This window comes from Setaria italica, chromosome I, assembly GCF_000263155.2.
Source record: "Setaria italica strain Yugu1 chromosome I, Setaria_italica_v2.0, whole genome shotgun sequence".
Taxonomy (NCBI): domain Eukaryota; kingdom Viridiplantae; phylum Streptophyta; class Magnoliopsida; order Poales; family Poaceae; genus Setaria; species Setaria italica.
Window position 1 is genome coordinate 6,969,358 of NC_028450.1, and position 18,407 is coordinate 6,987,764.

General features: G+C 46.0%; 1 protein-coding gene and 1 long non-coding RNA gene across 3 annotated transcripts; one reads left to right on the plus strand and one right to left on the minus strand.

The window, feature by feature from the left end:
• The first annotated feature begins 8,942 nt into the window (after positions 1–8,942).
• LOC111257647 lies at positions 8,943–12,878 on the plus strand. The gene is made up of 3 exons (XR_002678198.1): positions 8,943–9,221; positions 9,481–12,647; positions 12,744–12,878. It is a non-coding gene; the product is annotated as an uncharacterized LOC111257647 (long non-coding RNA).
• Positions 12,468–16,480, minus strand: LOC101766954 (cold-responsive protein kinase 1). Of its 2 annotated transcripts, none has more exons than XM_012843221.2 (7): positions 16,104–16,480; positions 14,864–15,047; positions 14,637–14,752; positions 14,338–14,548; positions 13,952–14,189; positions 13,554–13,704; positions 12,468–13,154 (listed from the first exon to the last, which is right to left on the minus strand). In XM_012843221.2, exons 2-7 carry the CDS (start codon positions 14,931–14,933, stop codon positions 12,753–12,755), a joined length of 1,188 nt encoding a protein of 395 aa, XP_012698675.1. In that variant the 5' UTR covers positions 14,934–15,047; positions 16,104–16,480; the 3' UTR covers positions 12,468–12,752. The 2 variants fall into 2 exon arrangements, with proteins under 2 accessions (XP_012698675.1, XP_004951874.1); XM_004951817.3 differs by having other exon boundaries at positions 12,468–13,190.
• Between the last annotated feature and the right edge of the window lie 1,927 nt (positions 16,481–18,407).

The following is an 18,407-nucleotide window of genomic DNA, read 5'->3' on the forward strand; positions in this document are numbered from 1 at the left end:
GCGTGGAGTTGGTGCGGTGTCGCCGTGGCTTCGCTGCCCGCGCCGCGCCGCGTACGTCGCCGTGGCCGCACTAGAGCTGGCACGCCACCGTCGCCGCTCCCGTTTTGTCGGCATCGCTAGCGGCTAGCGTACTCCCCGTTTCCCCGCGGCCTCACACTGTCACACAAGTGTAGTCACGTCAAGGGCCGATCGGTAATCAGCTGCCACGACGCCGCCATGTACTCCGGGTTGTGCTGCGGTCGACAAGATCGATCCGGGTCGTTATGCCTAGCTAGCCTAGGCTGCAACTACAAAAGCAGTAGCCTTTCCCGCAGGCCTACGCGCCACATCCTACCAGGCTACTACCTAGCCTAGGCCTGGCACCGGCCGGTCCGGGTCCGGCCCCAGGTAAACTGGACGGGACGGGGCGGTGCATCTGGGAATCTGGCTGGTGGCTGGTCAGGCCGACGCCGAGGCGGCGAATATTTTTGTGCTCACATCCACGCATGTGAGAGTGAGCGAGCGAGGGAGCTCGGTCCGCCCGACCCCGACCGGTAAACGAGATGCGCCTGGCTCCCTCTGCACCTCTGGGTGGTGGACCCGCCGCCGCTGGCTGGGCGCCTGCGCCTGCGCCGCTGCCCCGCTCTCAAAAGGTGCGGCCAGGCCTTTTTGACGCCGCCGCACACGGCGCACCCAGCCAGAGCCGCCAAGGCCGCCGATTCGGTCCGTGGGACGTGGGCGGACCACGGCCCTTCGTTTTCATTTTTTGCTTCCCGAGTTTTTCTCTGAGGTATCCGGCTCATGGATATGCACATGCGGAAACTAGCGTGCTCCTCCGTGAATGCCCGCGCACAGGTCTCCTACCTGCCTGCTGGTCCGGTATCACTCAACTATGCTGCAGACGACGAGACAAGATTAATGACATTTGTGCGCCATGTACGGCCGTGGATAGTCGACTCCTCTTTTTTCCTTGAGCTAGGTATGGTCAAAGGAAGGGATACTACCTCCTGTTCATCATATTTGACATCGCGGACAGCAATTTTGGCCTACATCCCGTTCAGTTTGCTGGCAACTAAAATGAATCGGAGGTAATACTTCTTAAACATTTAGTGGGTGTTTGGAGGGGTGCTAAACTTTAGCACTAAAAGTGTGCTAAAAGTGGGGTGCTAAAGTTTAGCACCCTTGTTTTCTTTAACACACCCAAGGGGTGCTAAAAGGTGCTAATGGGTGCTAAAAGTGGTCCCCAAGCCCACTTTTTTCCTAGTTGCCCCCTCTCTCTCCTCTCCACTTTTCATAAATGAGGGCAATATAGTCATTTCTCACCTAAGGTGTTAAACTTTAGCACTGTATCCAAACAACCCAAGGACCTTAGATCATGAGTGGTTACTTCAAAATGTTAATTTCAAAAGGTCTTAAATATTTTAAAAAAACGCCTACGGTTACTGAATGCGGGTCACTTTGAAGTTTGAAATCTAACGTCAAATAATAAAGGGTCTCAAGCCTCAAAGGCATTCACAGAGATGTACGTGGACATCTTATACCTGGACTGTGTTTTGCGGAACGAATGGGCCGATGCCGTTGTAGACTTGTAATTGTGCAGCTAAGCGCCTCGCGGATCTTACTCACGGTAACATGGATCAGCTCTAATTTAACAAACGGCTGATCAGCCGGTGATGATGGATCGACCGATTGTTTTTTGTTTCAAATTGGATTCAACAGTGGTCTGTAGTCTAAACCACTCTAGACTAGGTATCCACAAATCTTAATTAACACCCCACCTATTGTCGATGCATGTGGCGCTGGTAGCAAACTTACCTGTAGTTTAAACGGTGAGTGCCATCTCATGGATGCAGGATGCTCTCACCTGCATCGCCGTGCACGCTCCTGCCACGTGTCGGCGCTGTTGCAGTTTTTATAACCATGTGCCATCGCTCCTGACGGCGGATATACTACTGCATGTAGTGGTAAGCGCTAATCAGGCTGGTGATGAAGCAGCCAACAAAGCAAAGATAGCATAGTGGTCAAGAGCCTGTGGCCTGTTCGTCCATGTGCCATGTGATATCCAGCCTCCCGTTCGGCATGTTCCCAGGCTTAATATAGTGGGGAAACTTTGTTAAGTGTCTTGCTTATCAGTAACACACGGTATTTCAAATGGGATGGGCTCACGGTCCTGTCCGGCGTCGCACCAACCGCTCAAAGGGCGCGGCAGGCCCCCCACCCGCACAGTGCGCGCAGCAGCAGCAGCAGCGGCCAGCCCCTGCAGCAGAGGGAGCAGCAGTAGTGAAGTCGCCTACCGTGTGACCGGGTCCCGGTCGTCATGCACGCACTGTGCTCGGCTGGCCTGGTCGGCTCCACGAACACAACAGTGCATGGTGAGCGCCCAGCGACGTACGGCTAGCGTTTTATGCATCGTCGTCTGCGTGCACGACGGCGCGACCGGTCGTGTCCGCTGTTACGAATAAGGAGGCGCGCGCCGTCTTTTTCTGGGCTGCAGTACACTATACGCGCTGCTGTGTTCCCGTTTCTTTCCCCAAGGATCGGGCGCGTGTACCGGTGTACGTACGCGCTGCGTGCTCTGGTAGCCAGCTGCTGTCTCGTACCGACTCACAGTGCTGCGGCAGGCGCCAGGGGGCCGTGCCCATGCAAAAGTAGTGCTGTTACTACTGTGTTCGCGTACCCGGGACGTTTCAATGACTGGATTACGCGTATACTGCTAGTCTTCTACTCTATGCGTAGTTGCGCACCTGGGAGGGGGCCTCGGGGTGTCGGGTGCCCGGGATGGCCGCCCCGCTCCCCCTTTTTATTTTTTGAGGGCAGGGCCTCTGCAGAGTAGACGGGAAATTCATTAAAACGGCCGCTACAACGGAGCTAGACACGATACACGTTGCCGTGCAATAAGCAATACGGTGGCTAGGCTGTGTGTAGGCCTAGCCTGGAGCGGCTGAGCCTACACTAGTGGCCGGCCGGCAGGTCTCCACGACTGTACTAGATGTGCCACGTTCATGGGGCAATGCAAGATCCTCTGCAACCGCGGAGTACTACGCGAGGCAACAAATCGTAGCGACGGGACGCGTCGACTATTGTTGCTGTAGTAGTGGACTACTGTTGTAGTAGGCAGCGTAGCAGTGTGCGTGCGCAATGTTGTTGCTATTTGCAATAATTTCGGCCCATGCCGAGTGCCGGCGACTTGCCCGCCGCCAGGAGGCCCCCAGTAGTTGGTCGGTTAGCTTCTGGGCCGCGTCCCCACGGCCTTCGCCGAAACTCTCTCCGCGCGCAGCCCATCCGCGAGAATGTTGATGAGGAGGAGAAAGAAAGCAGCTGGGGCCGTGGGCCTCGCGACTCGTCGTGATCGATCCACGGCTACCCTGCCACGGATCTGGCCACCTCTCAGCACTCTGCCGCCGCCCGCCGCCGCCGTGTTCGGCGTCCGGGATTCCCACGGACTGTTTGGCACGGCGCCCACCCCGGCGCGCGAGGGCGGAGTGCGCTGCGATGGACCTTTTGATCCGTCGCTCGGGACAGCATGTCAGATCACCGGACGCTCTCGTCGTGCACGTCCAATTTTCTTTTCTTTTCTTTTTAAAAATCCGGCGGCCTCCTCCGATCCTTTCCTTTTTCTCCACACACCTCTGATGCCTTTTGTGGACGGTGCCTCATTGGCTTGACAAGGGATCAGCCGATCAGGACAGGATCCGATCGGATGATGCAACGGCCATCCACCAACAGCGAAAAGCGCAGACACATCGACCGGCCCAGCGTATCGCGCGCGCTTTAGAATTTCACCAAATCCTCCTACCGCAGACGCAGAAAAATACGCTAGAGATCGTTCGACGTGATGGATTCTCTCCGTGTCAATTCCTCTTTTTGCAAAAGTCAGCCGACCGGACGCATCTTCATTAGCGACTGAGGTATTATGAATTTCCAAAAAAGAAACAAAAAGTGTGTTTTCATCCCTCAAGTATTGCAAAAGTGTGGTATTCATTCCCATGTTTCATTTGGTGCAAATCAACCGTTTAATTAACTAAACTGGTCCATTTGTCATCCCCACCCTGTAGTTTACTGACGGTTTATGCAACGTAATCATTTGATTAATCAATAATCACAATCACTGCTCAGCGATGTAGTATGTTGAGTCAAAAATATAAAGCTCACAAAAAATTTCAGTAAATCCTCTAAATTGATACTCCATAAAACTTTTTAAAAAAATAATGGAACCAATTCATACTCAACTATTATAGAGATTGATTCAATATAAGATGTGGCTAAGCAATGATTAGCAAGATGATTGCATGGTCCAAACTGCTATTATATGATGTTTAGTCATTGTTAAACTAATGTGGGATGATAAATGCTCCAATTTAGATAGTTAAGAGGTTGATTTGAACCAAATGAAACATGGGGATGATTGTCACCCTTTTACAATCATCCCCTCCTGTTCATCAAAAAACAATACTTGAGGGATGAAAAATACAATTTTTCCAAAAAAAAAAGTATTATGACCATGGACCATATCATGGATGATTGTCTAAGTGATACACACACGATCGGAGTAAACACAAAAGATAATAGCTTTATTAGTAGGGTGGCTGCTCTTTTTGGGCCATACGCCATATGAATATATGGTCATGTCCCGAATATATTTCTTTTGATAAATACACGCCTCCTATACTCCAATAATTTAGGTGCCTAAAATTTCCGATGACTTCTGCAATGTTGCATAGGTTGTTTCTCGACGTTTCAACGTATGATACCCGATGTTGCAATGTGTCACCTGAAAAGTTGTTAAATTCACACATGTACTGGAAATAATGACACTCTAATAAAAAATAGGAAAAATTTCAAATTACTACCCTCAAGAATAGCTAAAGTCCGGATAACCGTCTAAACTATTTTTTGAATTTACACCCTAAACTATGACATTTAGTTCAATTTATCCTTAAAATAATTTGTCTTTTTATGAAAGGAACTCTAGCGTAGTGGTTAGAGCACCTGGTAGCATCCATCAGGTCTGGATTCAACTCCATGTGGGAGCTAAATAGAGCTTAGAATAAAAAAAATAAAAAAATAGGTAGGGGCTTCCCTACTGACTTTGATAAAAAAACATAATTTATCTTTTTATTTCTCCATACACAAGTTGAACTTCAATATTAAATTTAATAGAGCGGTAGTGAACATCACAATGTATGTCAAAAAATATATTATAAATTTTCATCATTATTTTTATGTAATTTTGCATCAAGGATTAATTTATTATTATTATCATTATATCATACCCTATCAAAATAATTATTACAAAACATGATGTATTTTTTTTTCTAAAATGTGTTATGGTTTCTAATATCATCTTATAAAATTCTAACTCCACTTGTGCGGGAGAAAAAAAAATTATTTTAGAGGTAAATCGAACGAAATGGCATATTTTAGGTGGTAAATTGGATCAAGAAATATATTTGAGGGAAGTAATTTGGATCTTTACCCCCAAAAAATTTATCTATAACCTTCTTTATTTACACGTGCATTTTTCAAAGGCACATATTGGTAAAGATACCGGAGATCATTGCAAAAACAGCCCGAGCGAGAATACATTATGATGTCATGCTATGTAACGGAGGTAGTGGCTCTTGGAGCTCTTCACCAAGAATTGGTGCCAATTCTATCATACTAGGTTGGTATTGTTGTCCGCGTCTTGCTATATTACTACCCTCATTAAATTTTTAGACTCTTAAATGATGTTATAATTGAGTATGTATTAATTATTACGAGGCAAAAAAAACTCTTTTCCTTTATTTTAATGAAAAAATATCTCAATATATCTTCACATATATAGAGTTCACCATTGTTGCCTGGACAAACACTTGCGGCCATCTAAATAGTTCGGCTACCGACAGTCTAGGCCGGTAGGCCCTAGAGCTTGAGGAAATCAAAACCAAACAGTGCATTTCGTTCTTGTCTGTCGTCGAATGTCTATAGCTTCACAGGAAGCAACATGCTTGACGATAGTTACACACAGGACTAGCAGCTTGATTAGACAATTGGAATTGGAATCATTATTGTGCACTACTGCACTCCTTTGAGCGAGCGGCGGCTACGTGCAAGGAACTTGGAAAAACGTATGGAATGAACACGGCAACAAAGACACACCAGCTGATGTCCTTATCTTTTGGGAAAAGAAAGAGCATGCTTTTCTTGACCGACATAAAATATATTGGAGTAGGGTCTGTTGAATGTGGTCGGATCGGCATCACTCAAAGGGATGACTTCTGCTCTATACATTGCATATGCCCTTATTAAGTCAAGTGTGATCTTCTTGCCATTACGTAGGGCAACATCAATGTATCTTTAAAACAAAGACAACATCAATGTATTTGAACCAAGTCGTCTATACGAGTGCACGCCGTGCAAGTGTTCTTTACCTATTACAATTGACACAATATATTTAATATCTATATAAACTATAGACGTGGAACTCATTAGAAAATAAGGACATACCTGCATCTAATAATAGCAATGACTTAGAATCTGTTTGGTTCTCGACTAGAACTTGCCAAAAGTCGTTACACCTGACACCGCCTAACTTTAGCTGGTGTTTGGTTCCCGACGCACTTGCGGCGTGCTGTGCATGCTTGGGCATCATCTTAGTTCATTTGCTCGCCGAATCTCGCCAAAATGCTAGTGCCGATTTTGTCCACAGGTATGCACTACTAGAAATATGAGCATTCGTTCTTAACTTTTCATCTAGTACCAAGGTACTAAATAGCATTCGTAGTGCTCGCAATAGCGGTCTAAGATAGCATGTTTGGACTTAGCGGCCGCTATTATCCGCTATTGACTGCTATTGCGGCCGCTATTGCTAATGTTAAGCCGCTATTCATTACATTTATGGTTCAAGTGACATATGAATATGAATCAAATGGTAATAATCATGTTTAAAATGATTATTTAGGTAATGATGAAGAATTATGGGATGATAAATGAATTTTTTATTCATTAGTATGAGAATTTAATGTTAATATATATCCATACATCTTAATTATATCTATTTATTTGTGATTCTTACCATGAAATGTAATGGCTAACTTAAATACTTTAACTTTTTAAAGTAAACTAGATGTTAATATTCATATATGCTCTAAATTTGTGACTATTTTTTGAATTCCGCTATTTGGACTTAGTGTCCGCCATAGCACCCGCTATCCACGATCTGCTGCAATGGCACTAATCCGCTACCATACTGCTAAACGCTATTTAGTACCTTGTCCGATACTAACACGCAAAATTAGTACTGGGTAGAAATTTTTGGTCCTCGGAGACCTTTTAGTACCGGGCAATAGCACCAGTACCGTGTGGAGTACCATCTAGTACCGATCAATAATACCGATCGGTACTAAATGAGGGCAAGCGGTACCGGTCAGTCGCTCGGTACTAAAGGGGTTAGGTTAATGACCGGTACTAAATGTCACTTCCCAATAGTGATAGTGCGGCCGTAAAGTCGTGTGGCTACCTTGGTAATGAAGCAAACGGACCCTTAAGCAAAGAGAGAGAGAGGGGGGGAGGGAGTGATAAGGAAAGATGGATAATATGATATTGTGTTCCTTATGGCCATCTCATATGGCAAATGGCTATGTTTGCGATTAATGCTCTAAGAACTGCTTTCTGCAATGGCTGTGAACTTCCTTATAGACCAACTTGTGATTGTGTTTTACGCATTGTGGGTACTGGGTCCTCTACTTCTCTTAGTGATACATCGCTGAGGATTGGCCAGAATGATTTATATATATATCCCAATATGTAGTTTTCTTCGTATAACCTCGATCTAAAGCCTAATGTTAGAACCCCCCCTACCCCATGGCCATCAGCAACAGATTCCATTTCAACGACGTTTTCTCGTAACATAGGACACAAGAAAATAAAGGAGCTAGATGAGCCATGTGATACCGTCCCAGTCCAGTCCCTGCAGCAAATTTGGAGAACATTCCCTTGTCCTCCCCACGGGAGAAAGGTCCCAAGCGCTACGGGCCATGATAGCCATTGCACGCGTTGCCAGCAACCATCCAACCCAATCCAATATCCATCCATCGGCCCTGCTCCTGCTACAGCGGCGCACCTGCACCTTCAACCAAAGCCATCAGCAGGATCCCTAGCTAGGGATGCACCTTTCCCTGTCGTACAGCCATGGCCATTCGTTAGCCATTGCAGGTAGCTCATCTCGACCACTCCACACTAGTCAAAAGATGTGAGCTAACCTGCATTAAACAATATAAACCGGGGTGGTTTAGCTTGACAGCATGAGTACTTAACAATGCCATGCGTAACGGTTTGGAGCAGACAAGGCCTAGTGTTGCAGGTCAGGGATGTGGATGCTTTAGTGAGCAAAGGGTTTTGTTGCATGTGTGTATCTAGATCTGTTGATCTCTGTCTCTGATGGTGAAGTAAACTAATCTCACTAATATAATGGCTTTTAAATTACAGCGTCTCTGGACACCGAACATGGTACAGTTAAAAATGTGTTAATACAAGTTGTTAGTATCAAACTTCAACTTTGTACAGTACACCCATGACTAGCTCCATGAGCATGCGGGGTTCAGTAGACCTACCATGAGCACGTACACATAATATGTCCAGATAAAGATTCACTCGCCCATGACCACACCAAGTCACTGTCAGTGGGTCCTACTAAGCCCCGGCCCCACCAGTAAGGATCTTCTTGGCATTGGTACCAACAGAAAGCCTGCCGTAAAGCATAACATAGCAACAAACAATACACATGCATACCCTACATTGGAGAGGAATGCATTATCCTATCCTATGCCTGGTATGCTGAGGTTTTTGGTGTAGCGAGAGAGGAGAGAATCTGGAGCCCGGCCCGGCCAAGTGCTCCAGACAAAATCCACTTCACCGGTCAGAGCCATCAACTTTAGTACTTTACAGACCGTCTACACCAACCCTCCCTTTCGTTAATCGTTACATCCATCCCGCGTGTGGAAGTGGCCGGCGTTGGCCCTGCACTCCTGCAGCCTGAGCCACCGCAAAGGTTGGAGAAGAAGATGGCGATGCCCCCTTGCCATTTCCTCCATGTAGTCTCCGTCGTCGTCTCCAACTCTCCATGGCCATGGCTCAGATCACAGTGCGTGACAGCATACCCCTATAGCACACTCGCCATCGATCGAGGTAGAGCCCCTGCAGGGTGGAGATGGATCGGAGCTTTTCACCATCACGAGAGAGAGGAAGAGGAGAGGTCAGAGGTACGTGCGCGTGCGCCGTAGCTTGCAGCTAGGGAAGCTCAGGTTGAGACATGCTTTAGCACGCCATTGGCTGCTTTGGGTGGTGCTGCTGCCTGCCGTGGCTTTAGGCTTAGCTAGCTAGCCATTAGGCCAGCACTTTAGATGCAATATAAAACTAACTTGCATCAAAAGGTTCATCCTTTAACCCCCTTGGGAAGTATTCTAGCTGCTGTCTTGTGCTCCATGTCCTTTGCTCTTTCAGTCTCTTCCTCCTTTGCAGGCCAGTGCGCGACAGTACTTTCTGGTGAGCAGGAGAGGAGCAAGTGGCCATGGAGTTGTTGTGCGTACATGTTCTGGAGTGGTGTAGAGATAGACATCTCGCCCCTCTATCCCTCTATAAATCCACCTTCTGCTCTTTCTTCTACCTCCATCCATCACACCTCTGCACTGTTCTTCCTCTTCCCTCTCCCTAACCCTAGCTTTCTAGCTCCCTCTAGCAGTCCTCTTGTGTATTTGTTCCTGCTTATGTGCATGCCCATCAAGCTCTAGTTTTGTTTCTAGCATTATATTGCTCCAGATGGAATACCATTTTTTTTGTTCTCTTTGCTCGATCTTTATTGCACAGTCATGTGAATGAGTGACAGAGATGGTACATATGTTTGATCAAATTGAGATTGTGTGTGCCTGGCTCCCTGTATGCCACACATGTAGCCCAACCCGTGGTGTGGTTGCCTGCTGTGGGTGGCGTGCAAGGGGCCAAGCATGCATTTTGTGTTCGATTCTTCTGTCAGTTTTTATCTCTACCATATTCTTCATGTGTTCACGTTTCACACGCCCTAGTGTCCTTTCATTTTGTTTGTTCTTGCAGGTGCCTATCGAAGAAGGGCTGATATGCACTTCTTCTTCAGTTTTCCGATCCTGTCAAGTTACTCAACTAGCCGCTTGCTCCGAAAAATCAGTGAGGTTATCCACTTGTGATTTTTGTTTTTGGTATTCAGCACATGACTGATTCTTGTGCACGTCTTGGGTAGATATTTCTGCTCCCTAAATTCTTGAAAACAACCATAGTGAAGAGTCTTGAATTCCTGGTTTTGTTTGAGTAGATTGAAGGGAATTAATGCATTGTTCTTTTGATCTGGTCATGCTTGGATTTGGGTTGTGTCCTATTGTTTCTTTCTATATGCGCGGTTTTCCTACCTGACAATCTTTTGTACTTTACTTCCTGTGTGTTCTGAGGCACATGTGCGCCGAGTGCACAACGTTTTCTAGGAAAATTTCCACTTTTCCTTTTTTAAATGTAAATTTTCATGCATTTGGGATTTATGCTGCAAATGGCAAACGCATAACTGCATAAGCATGAGTCTCTTCTTGCTAGACTACGTGAACCAAGAAATAATCCGGTTAATGGTTTCTGCATTTTCGCTCATTTCTTTCCTCACATGTTTTCCAGGACAACCCATTCTTTACATTGTATTTCAATAATTAGTCTTTGAATCCAGTGGGCGTATCATATGCTTAGCAAGTCTAATCTATAGCACTACCTCCGGTAAGATATACATTTTGACATTTCAAATAACAAGGAGTTTATAGATCAAATTAGCTGTCCAAAATTATGTCATCTAATTTTCTAACCAAAATGATGTCCAAAATACGTAAGGATCCGGCAAGAGCTGCTTCTTGCTTGATCATTTGTTTTTCTTTTTGCAAAATAAGGTTAATTTGAATGTGACATATATAAAGCATATATTCCGTGCCCCATACACGTACGCACATATAAGGCTTGAAGTGATTAAGCAGCAAGTTAATTAATTGACAGCAGGAAGCAACGGGTCATGAAGTATTTATATACTATCGTTTACGCTTAATCGCTTATTTCCGTTTAATTACTAGTAGTAGGTAGAGACCGGCGGATGTATGCTGGCCTGGTGCTGCGCATTGTTCATATGTAGAGCAGTTCGATCTACTGAACTGATTAGATGCAATATGGGCGTTGGCATTATTCATTTTGTACCATGAATAGATGTTCTTTTGTGTTTCCATGAATTGTTGCTTCATAGTTATTATTAGGATTAGGCCTTTTACAATATAGCTTATCAACAAGCACCATCGATTTGCTGTCGCCAAATGCCCATGGTGATCAAGGGCACGCAGGGATTAGCATGGGATCAGCAATGACTGCTTGTCGTTTTTGTTCTAGAAACCAATTTGGTTTGTCATTGTGATATTTTTTTTCTTTTGATGAAATTATCATTGCAAATGTTGCAAGGTTGTAAGAGTAGCTGAGCAACCTTAATCTCGCATTGCATGCTCCTCATCTGAGTATCTGACAGCACCAGCGCGCGCCCATGCTCTCAGTTTTGTATGTGCTGAGGGCTTGCATTGGGACCCACTTGACAGAGAGACCGTATCCAAGCTTAACACCCGTTGGGAGGCCGACCAGGACGACTCGATCAGATCATATCGAAGTTGTGTATCAAGCTGCGTGCTGCATAACTAACCAACCAGAGTAACAGCTCCATGTTCGATCAGCACCAGTACTGCATCACAAGCAACAGATAGCTAGGGCACCAGTCCACCACCATGATCTGTTGATGATGGTCACCAACTCACCATGGTATCGCCAGGGCCCACCTGCACCATCTCACTCTCATCATCATCTACGTGTTTGCTCCTGCCTCCATGGCCAGCCAGCCAGCAGCCATTGTTGCGCTGCCTGGACCACCACTCGAGCAGGAGCAGTTCTTCAGTGGCAGAGCTACTAAAGCTGCAGTTCTATGAGCAAGAACGCATGCAGGGATCACTGATCAGCGACCGCATCGTCCACAAGGACTTCGCCATGATTTGTTGGTGTCTGTGTTGGAGTCCTCAGTGATTGGAGCGAGCACCTGGGTCCCCCCTCTTGCATAATTGTAGTGATGGAGACGGCGTGGCAGCTGCCCGGCCTCTGCTTGGATGAGCACCTGCGGCGATGTTGGACCCCTAGAGACAACACATCAGTGTCCCAGTTATCCAAAGTGATACCACACTGAACCCTTGCTGGAAGTAACTGTCACAGTGTCCCGGAAGCAGGAGCAAGATAACTGACCCACTGGCCACAAGATGTGGCTGTTGGATCACATTATTGTTAATCATTACAATTTACAAGCTAGCAGCCCAGCAAGAATATGCCTTGGAATTTGCAGTAATTCTGGATTACAGGCTATGTATGGTTTATACTGACAAAGACTTCAGACATTTCACCAGGTTATATACTTGCAAATTTGTGTATCACCCAAAAACAGGCACCGCCAGGTTGTACGTGCACAATGAAAATGTGTCATCAATCCAATATTGTACATTCAGAAGTTTTTTCCCCTCATATGTACTGATTTGGCTCAACAATGATGTTCAGAACTTCAGACTACAAATGAAGCAATTACATCTATACATGAAAAATGAAACCGGCTGGTAAACTTCTGGACAAGGCGTCCACCTATGCTACTCTGTCTACATGTGTTTCATATTGCGACCAACTCACTTCACTAACAATCTGTTTCTTCACAGACGAATGGATTACTCACGATCCGATACCCCGGTGGATATCATGGAGACCTGTCCAGTGGATATCATGGAGGCTTGCGTTGTCTCATTGGACAGCAGAGGAGAAGAGTGTGCCATCAGGGAGGATAGGAATGTGGACGACGTCGCGATGTCGTTTGGTTTCCTCATGCTCCTGACCTTGAGATCCATGAAGTCGCTAATTATAGCAGGCTTGCTGATCTTCTCTGACTCAACATCCTTTTCACCCGTAAGCATGGTGATGACCTTTGACATGTCAGGTCGGTGTCTTGTGACATCCTGTGTACACAAGAGCCCAATTTTCAGGAACCTGCAAGCCTGTGTGACGTCCAAATCATCGCCCAAAGAGCTGTCTATGATTTTCTCCAGATTTCCCTGCTCATAATAAATCCATGTCTGCAAGAGGAGAACCCCATTGGTGATCTCTGGGAACTGTAGCAGTAAAGAACAAAAGCCTCAATTTAGAACATTTGCTCCCCTAGCTATCATGCGATGAGTTTTCAGGAAAAAGTAGCAAAGAAATTTCTTGGTGGTCCATAGCAACAGGTTCTAAGCATGTGATTTGGTCATACTGTACTAAATCTGACAACAGGAAATTTGACATGCAATTTTTCCTATGATTCTCGAGTTCTCTTACAGGAAACAATGACTTGCACACACCAAAATATTGCATCAACATCATACACATTTTCAGAGAATATAAAATAGTGTTTAATTAATTATGGCAAAAGCAACTTCTACTATGCAAGCCACAATGGAAAGATATGTCAAATGTAACCTAGCATTTCCTCTAACCTTTTCAAGGAGTATCTGGTCCTCATATGCTAATCTTGTATCGCTGTTGGATCTCCCGCTAACTATTTCTAGAAGAAGAACACCAAAACTGTAAACATCTGATTTGCGTGTCACTTGTCCTCGAATAGCATATTCGGGAGCCAAATAGCCTCTGTCAATCAAAACTGAAGTGAGGAAAGCTGAAAAGGTATCCATAGGCTATTAATATAATTTACAAATAATATCATTAAAAAAAATTATAAATGTTGCTGTTTCACGGAACTTTCTGGATATAAATTAAGATTTAACAAGGACTACCCAACTATGTTGATAGGAATTGTACAAGAACGAGCTTCTGTAGGCAGTCAAGAAAAAAAGGGGGGAGAAACTGAAAAAATAAAGTAGAACGTTTTACTTACAGTGTTCCTGCAACCCTTGTGCTAACATGTGTTGCATTTGGTGGAAGAAGCTTTGCTAGACCAAAATCAGAGATTTTTGGGGTAAGATCCCTATCAAGAAGTATATTGCTTGCTTTGATGTCTCGATGAACAATGTGGGGATTTACACCGTGATGGAGGTATGCTAGCCCACGTGCAATGCCAAGGCAAATATTTACTCGAGTTTTCCAATTGAACTGGATATTGCTGTGGTTGGAACCTGAACAATGAAAAGTTTTAAGAAAGTGTTAGGACATATATGATATATCTAAAAATTGTCATAGTTGACTTATTAAATTATTGTTGTGACTATGTAATATCCATGTATTATTTAGCTCAAATATATAAGAATATTTACCATGACGTACCTAGGAGCGTTTGTGAAAGGCTATTATTTTCAAGATGATTGTAAACTAGGATTCTTTGATCTCCTTCCGCACAATACCCATAAAGCTTCACAAGATTATCATGTGAGATGTCGGAAATTGCCACAAGTTCATTCTGAAACTCCCTTACTCCTTGTCTTGACTCTGACGAAAGGACCTTGACGGCAATAATTGTTCCATTCTTGAGCTGTCCCTGCACCATTTAGTTGTTGTTGAATGTCAAACACGTCTACATTAGTAACAACATCAGTGGCTTCTTTGTTGAAGGTTATGCATATTACCTTGTAAACTGAACCAAAACCACCCTCACCAATCTTGTTCGATTTGTTAAAGTTTCCTGTGGCCCTTACTAACTCTCTATAGGTGTATTTTTTTATACTTGGACCACCAGGGACGTCTACATGAGCAGGGTTAAATCACAATAAGGAACCAAACAGGGTAGGGGAAAGTATATCAGAATATGTAAACAGGGATATTTCAGACTGTACCCCACGAATGAGAGCTCTACCTTCATTATGATTGGAACTTGGTTGGCGCGTTGTCCTTCTCTTCTTGCAGAAGATAGAGAAACAACTCATTTGAGATTCTCAAAATATTATATCTGCCGTAGTGCTATCAGCTCGATAACTTCAGCTTGCACTTATGATATCAACAGAAGCATTTTACTGCTGCTCATTGACTTATATCATGTCCTGAAGAGAGAGAATGTCAACTACTGTTACCTCTAAAGAAAGTATACTGGATGCATATCGTTTTGAAGTTTAAAACATACAATCTATGGCTAACAGTTTTGGTGAAGGTTATCCAACCCACATTTCTGGATGCAGTACATAAGTTACAGTAGCAGTGAATTCTATAATAAACTGATAAAAAGAAAGCGAACACACATTCTGCTTGCAATTCCTAACGGTCATTGTTTGCTTAGAATTCAACCAGGCAAGCAATGCTAATGCACTTCAAGCTTACAAGTAGCATATGTGAGAAGTTAGCGCAAGCATGGAGTTTTGATAACTGCACAATTACTTCGTACAAGTGGGCAGGTGAGAGTGAGACTAAACTATCTTAGACTCAGAAATCAGGAACAAAATAAAAATTAGACTAAGTCCACTATAATTAGTATACATTTATTCAGAGCAAAGCCATCATTGGGCAGGCATGGATCGCGTATCCATGATTGTATATCTATCCAACGCACCCAACTAATTTATTTCGGAGGAACTCTGATATACGTCTGTCATCACAAACTGATGTTTGTCATCTAACTAACCCTGGCACCACTAAATTTTAGTCCATGACTAGACGACCCAACCGATCCCGCAACAAATAATTTTAGTGCACAGTCACGCGTAACCAATCACAACCAATCTCCCAGAAGTCCATCATCCATCATCAGCAGAGCTCGCATCTTTCCACATTTATCACGACTCTTGAGCTATCGAGACTTTGTAAAGCAGCGTCGGGAAATCGCCCGTAGGACATGATCAAGAACAGAAGTCGTTTCCATTCGGAGCTTCATTTCACAAGCAATTCACAAACCTTGATCAATCAAGAAAGGAAGCACCAAAGCAGCCTACTTCGTTAAGAAAGGCTAAGCAGACTACAACACCAATCCACTAATTCCTTTTCCTGGTGAACAGGGAGGGAAGGCAGGAACCAGGAACACCAACAAGGGACCAATAGCACGAACAAAAATCCAACCTTGAACTTTCCTATACATATATTCAGAGAAACCAACCAACCAGACTCACCTGAACCGCCGCCGCCGTGACCCGGGAGGATGAACCGAATCCACTCCAATCCAGCCGCCGCGACAAGCCTCCCAGCGAGTCAAACAACGCGAGGCAAGAGCACACCCGCGCCCTTATCAATTACCCCCGCCCGCAGCAGGGAACGCACCAAGAACCGCCTCCTCCCGAAGGCTCGCCGAAGCCTCTGCCTGCTGCTTTCCCCCCCGAGTGCCGTGCCGCCACGGGGCGCCGGGAGCCCGGGACGCAGCAGCGGCGAGCTTTCGCGAGGGAGGGAGGAGACGGGGCGGCGGGTTGGGTTGGGGGCGCGCGGACTGTGGACTCGTGGTGGGGGGTGGCTCCAAGTGGCGTGCCGAGTATTTGACTTCTCCAGGAGGGGGAGGGGGGAGGAAGAGCAGAGGAGACCGGGCGCCTCGGCTTTGAAAGGGAGCCGAGAAAGAAAGAATGGCGGGTCAAACCGTTGACCACGTGGGCGTGTAAGCTGAGCTGGGCCGGGCCCGGCCGCGGCGCAGCCGTGTGGGCCGTCGTGGTTTGGGTGGGCCCGTCGGGTTCGACGCGGCAGCAGGCGAGCCCGGCGGGGCTACAGAGACCGGTCGGGGTCGGGTGGGTGGTCCGGTGACCGGAGGTGGTTGGGGTCGCGGTTGAACCGGGTCAATTGAATTGACCGGGCCAGCGTTCGAGGCTGCTGGCTGGATTGGCTTGTAGGTGCGTCATGTTGTGACGTGTCCGTGTGGCCGTGTCCGTGCGTGCATGTGAACCTCTGTTATTGGAAAAGGAGCCCGTTCTTTTCTAAATGAAGGTAAAAAGTTCTGACGGTCGGTTGAAAACTTGAAATGGTCCGTGTTGAATTCATAAACTGATGAATGGTGATGCGCTTTCTTTCACGGGAGTCAGGCCAGGTTCCGTTTACTTTCGTTCATTCTGTGTTTGCTTGCTGCAGAGGCTTTTTCATGGACAAATCGTCTGTGAATTGACCTGTTCAGAGTTTAGAACTTCAGACGTTCCGAGTAATGTACAAGTATATCGTGCCAAGGTCCTTGTGACAAAAAAAAGGGTACTATTGCAAAAGGTCCTTCAAATACATTTCAATTTTGGTCCTCAAATTGTTTCGTTTTTTTATATGTAAAAATAGACCTTTTCGATTTTTGCCAATAAATGACGAGTAAAAAACTTGTAAAGCTTAAATAAATACAAAATGCGAGGAGAACCTCTTTTCTTTTTGAAGAAAATGCAAGGAAAACTTAAGAATTTCAAAGAACACGAAATGATCTCTAGCCCGAGACGGGCCAGGAGTGGTAACTGGGCTGCTTCCTTGGACGTGGGCCTCGTCGTGATGGCACAGCAACGGGCGCGGGCCGTCCCCGTTAGGGGCAGCGGTCCACCTCACACTTTGTTTGATGGGACAACCTGAAAGGCCAATCAGGCCATCACGCCAAGTTTCACCCGCGGGCCAGGCCCAGCTTAGCCATGCTCTCTCTCGCTTCTCGCAGCGCCGCCGTTCGGTGGGAGGCTCGCTTCCGTGCGCCGCGGCGCCGCCACCTTCGTCGTTCGCCCCGGCCAGCGAATCAGATCTCACGTGTTGCCGCGGCGGCGCTGTGGCGGCGGCCGGCGTGTGCTCAACTGCTTGGCGCGGTGGGCCGGCGGCCGCACGAGCCCAACGTGTTTCAGGGCCTTTTCCTTCCCCCTTGTCATCTCAATTTTCAGAGTTCCATTCCATGGTCATCAGTTTTCAGAGTTCCATTCGGGATGGTCATGCACGACAGAAGAATCCAAATAGGAGAACCAAGAAATCGACAGCAAGTGACCAACAACAAGATATGGCACTCATGGTGTGCAACAAGTCAGTCTTGTGCATCTCAGACGGACAAAACCGTTCAACAAGCCACATGATCTGTTTCTTTAGACCATTATACAGCAGCAGGAAAATTCTTCGACAAGTGATGGTATTATTGCTACACTAAGCATGACCTGGGAGCTAAGTTGAGAAAGTTGAGAGGCTGGCTGATAGTCTACATGAGTTGGACATCCAAAAAAGTCACAGAAATGTGAGGCGATATGCTCCACCGACTGCAACCCTGTCTACAGGTTTCGATCTTTCCATGGCGGAAAGCCGGTCAAGGTTGGGAAATGGCGATATCCGGGATCCGGATCCGGGGCCCAGCTGAAGATCTGAAAGCGATAGAGGAATCACCAAAGAAGCTGATGGGGTGGTTCAGCCAGGGGTAGAAGAAGATGCCCATATCTTTGAAAAGAAATGGGTGAGCTGTGCCTGTGTGTGTCACACTGCCACAACACTCCACATGCTTC

Excerpts from the sequence above, each read along its gene's own strand:
- LOC101766954 (XM_004951817.3), bottom strand. The coding sequence starts at position 14,933 with ATGAGTTGTTTCTCTATCTTCTGCAAGAAGAGAAGGACAACGCGCCAA. Across the intron at positions 14,753-14,863 it reads AAGTTCCAATCATAATGAAG|ACGTCCCTGGTGGTCCAAGT; the intron begins GTAGAGCTCTCA and ends CTGCTCATGTAG. Across the intron at positions 13,705-13,951 it reads ACAAGGGTTGCAGGAACACT|AGGCTATTTGGCTCCCGAAT; the intron begins GTAAGTAAAACG and ends TTTGATTGACAG.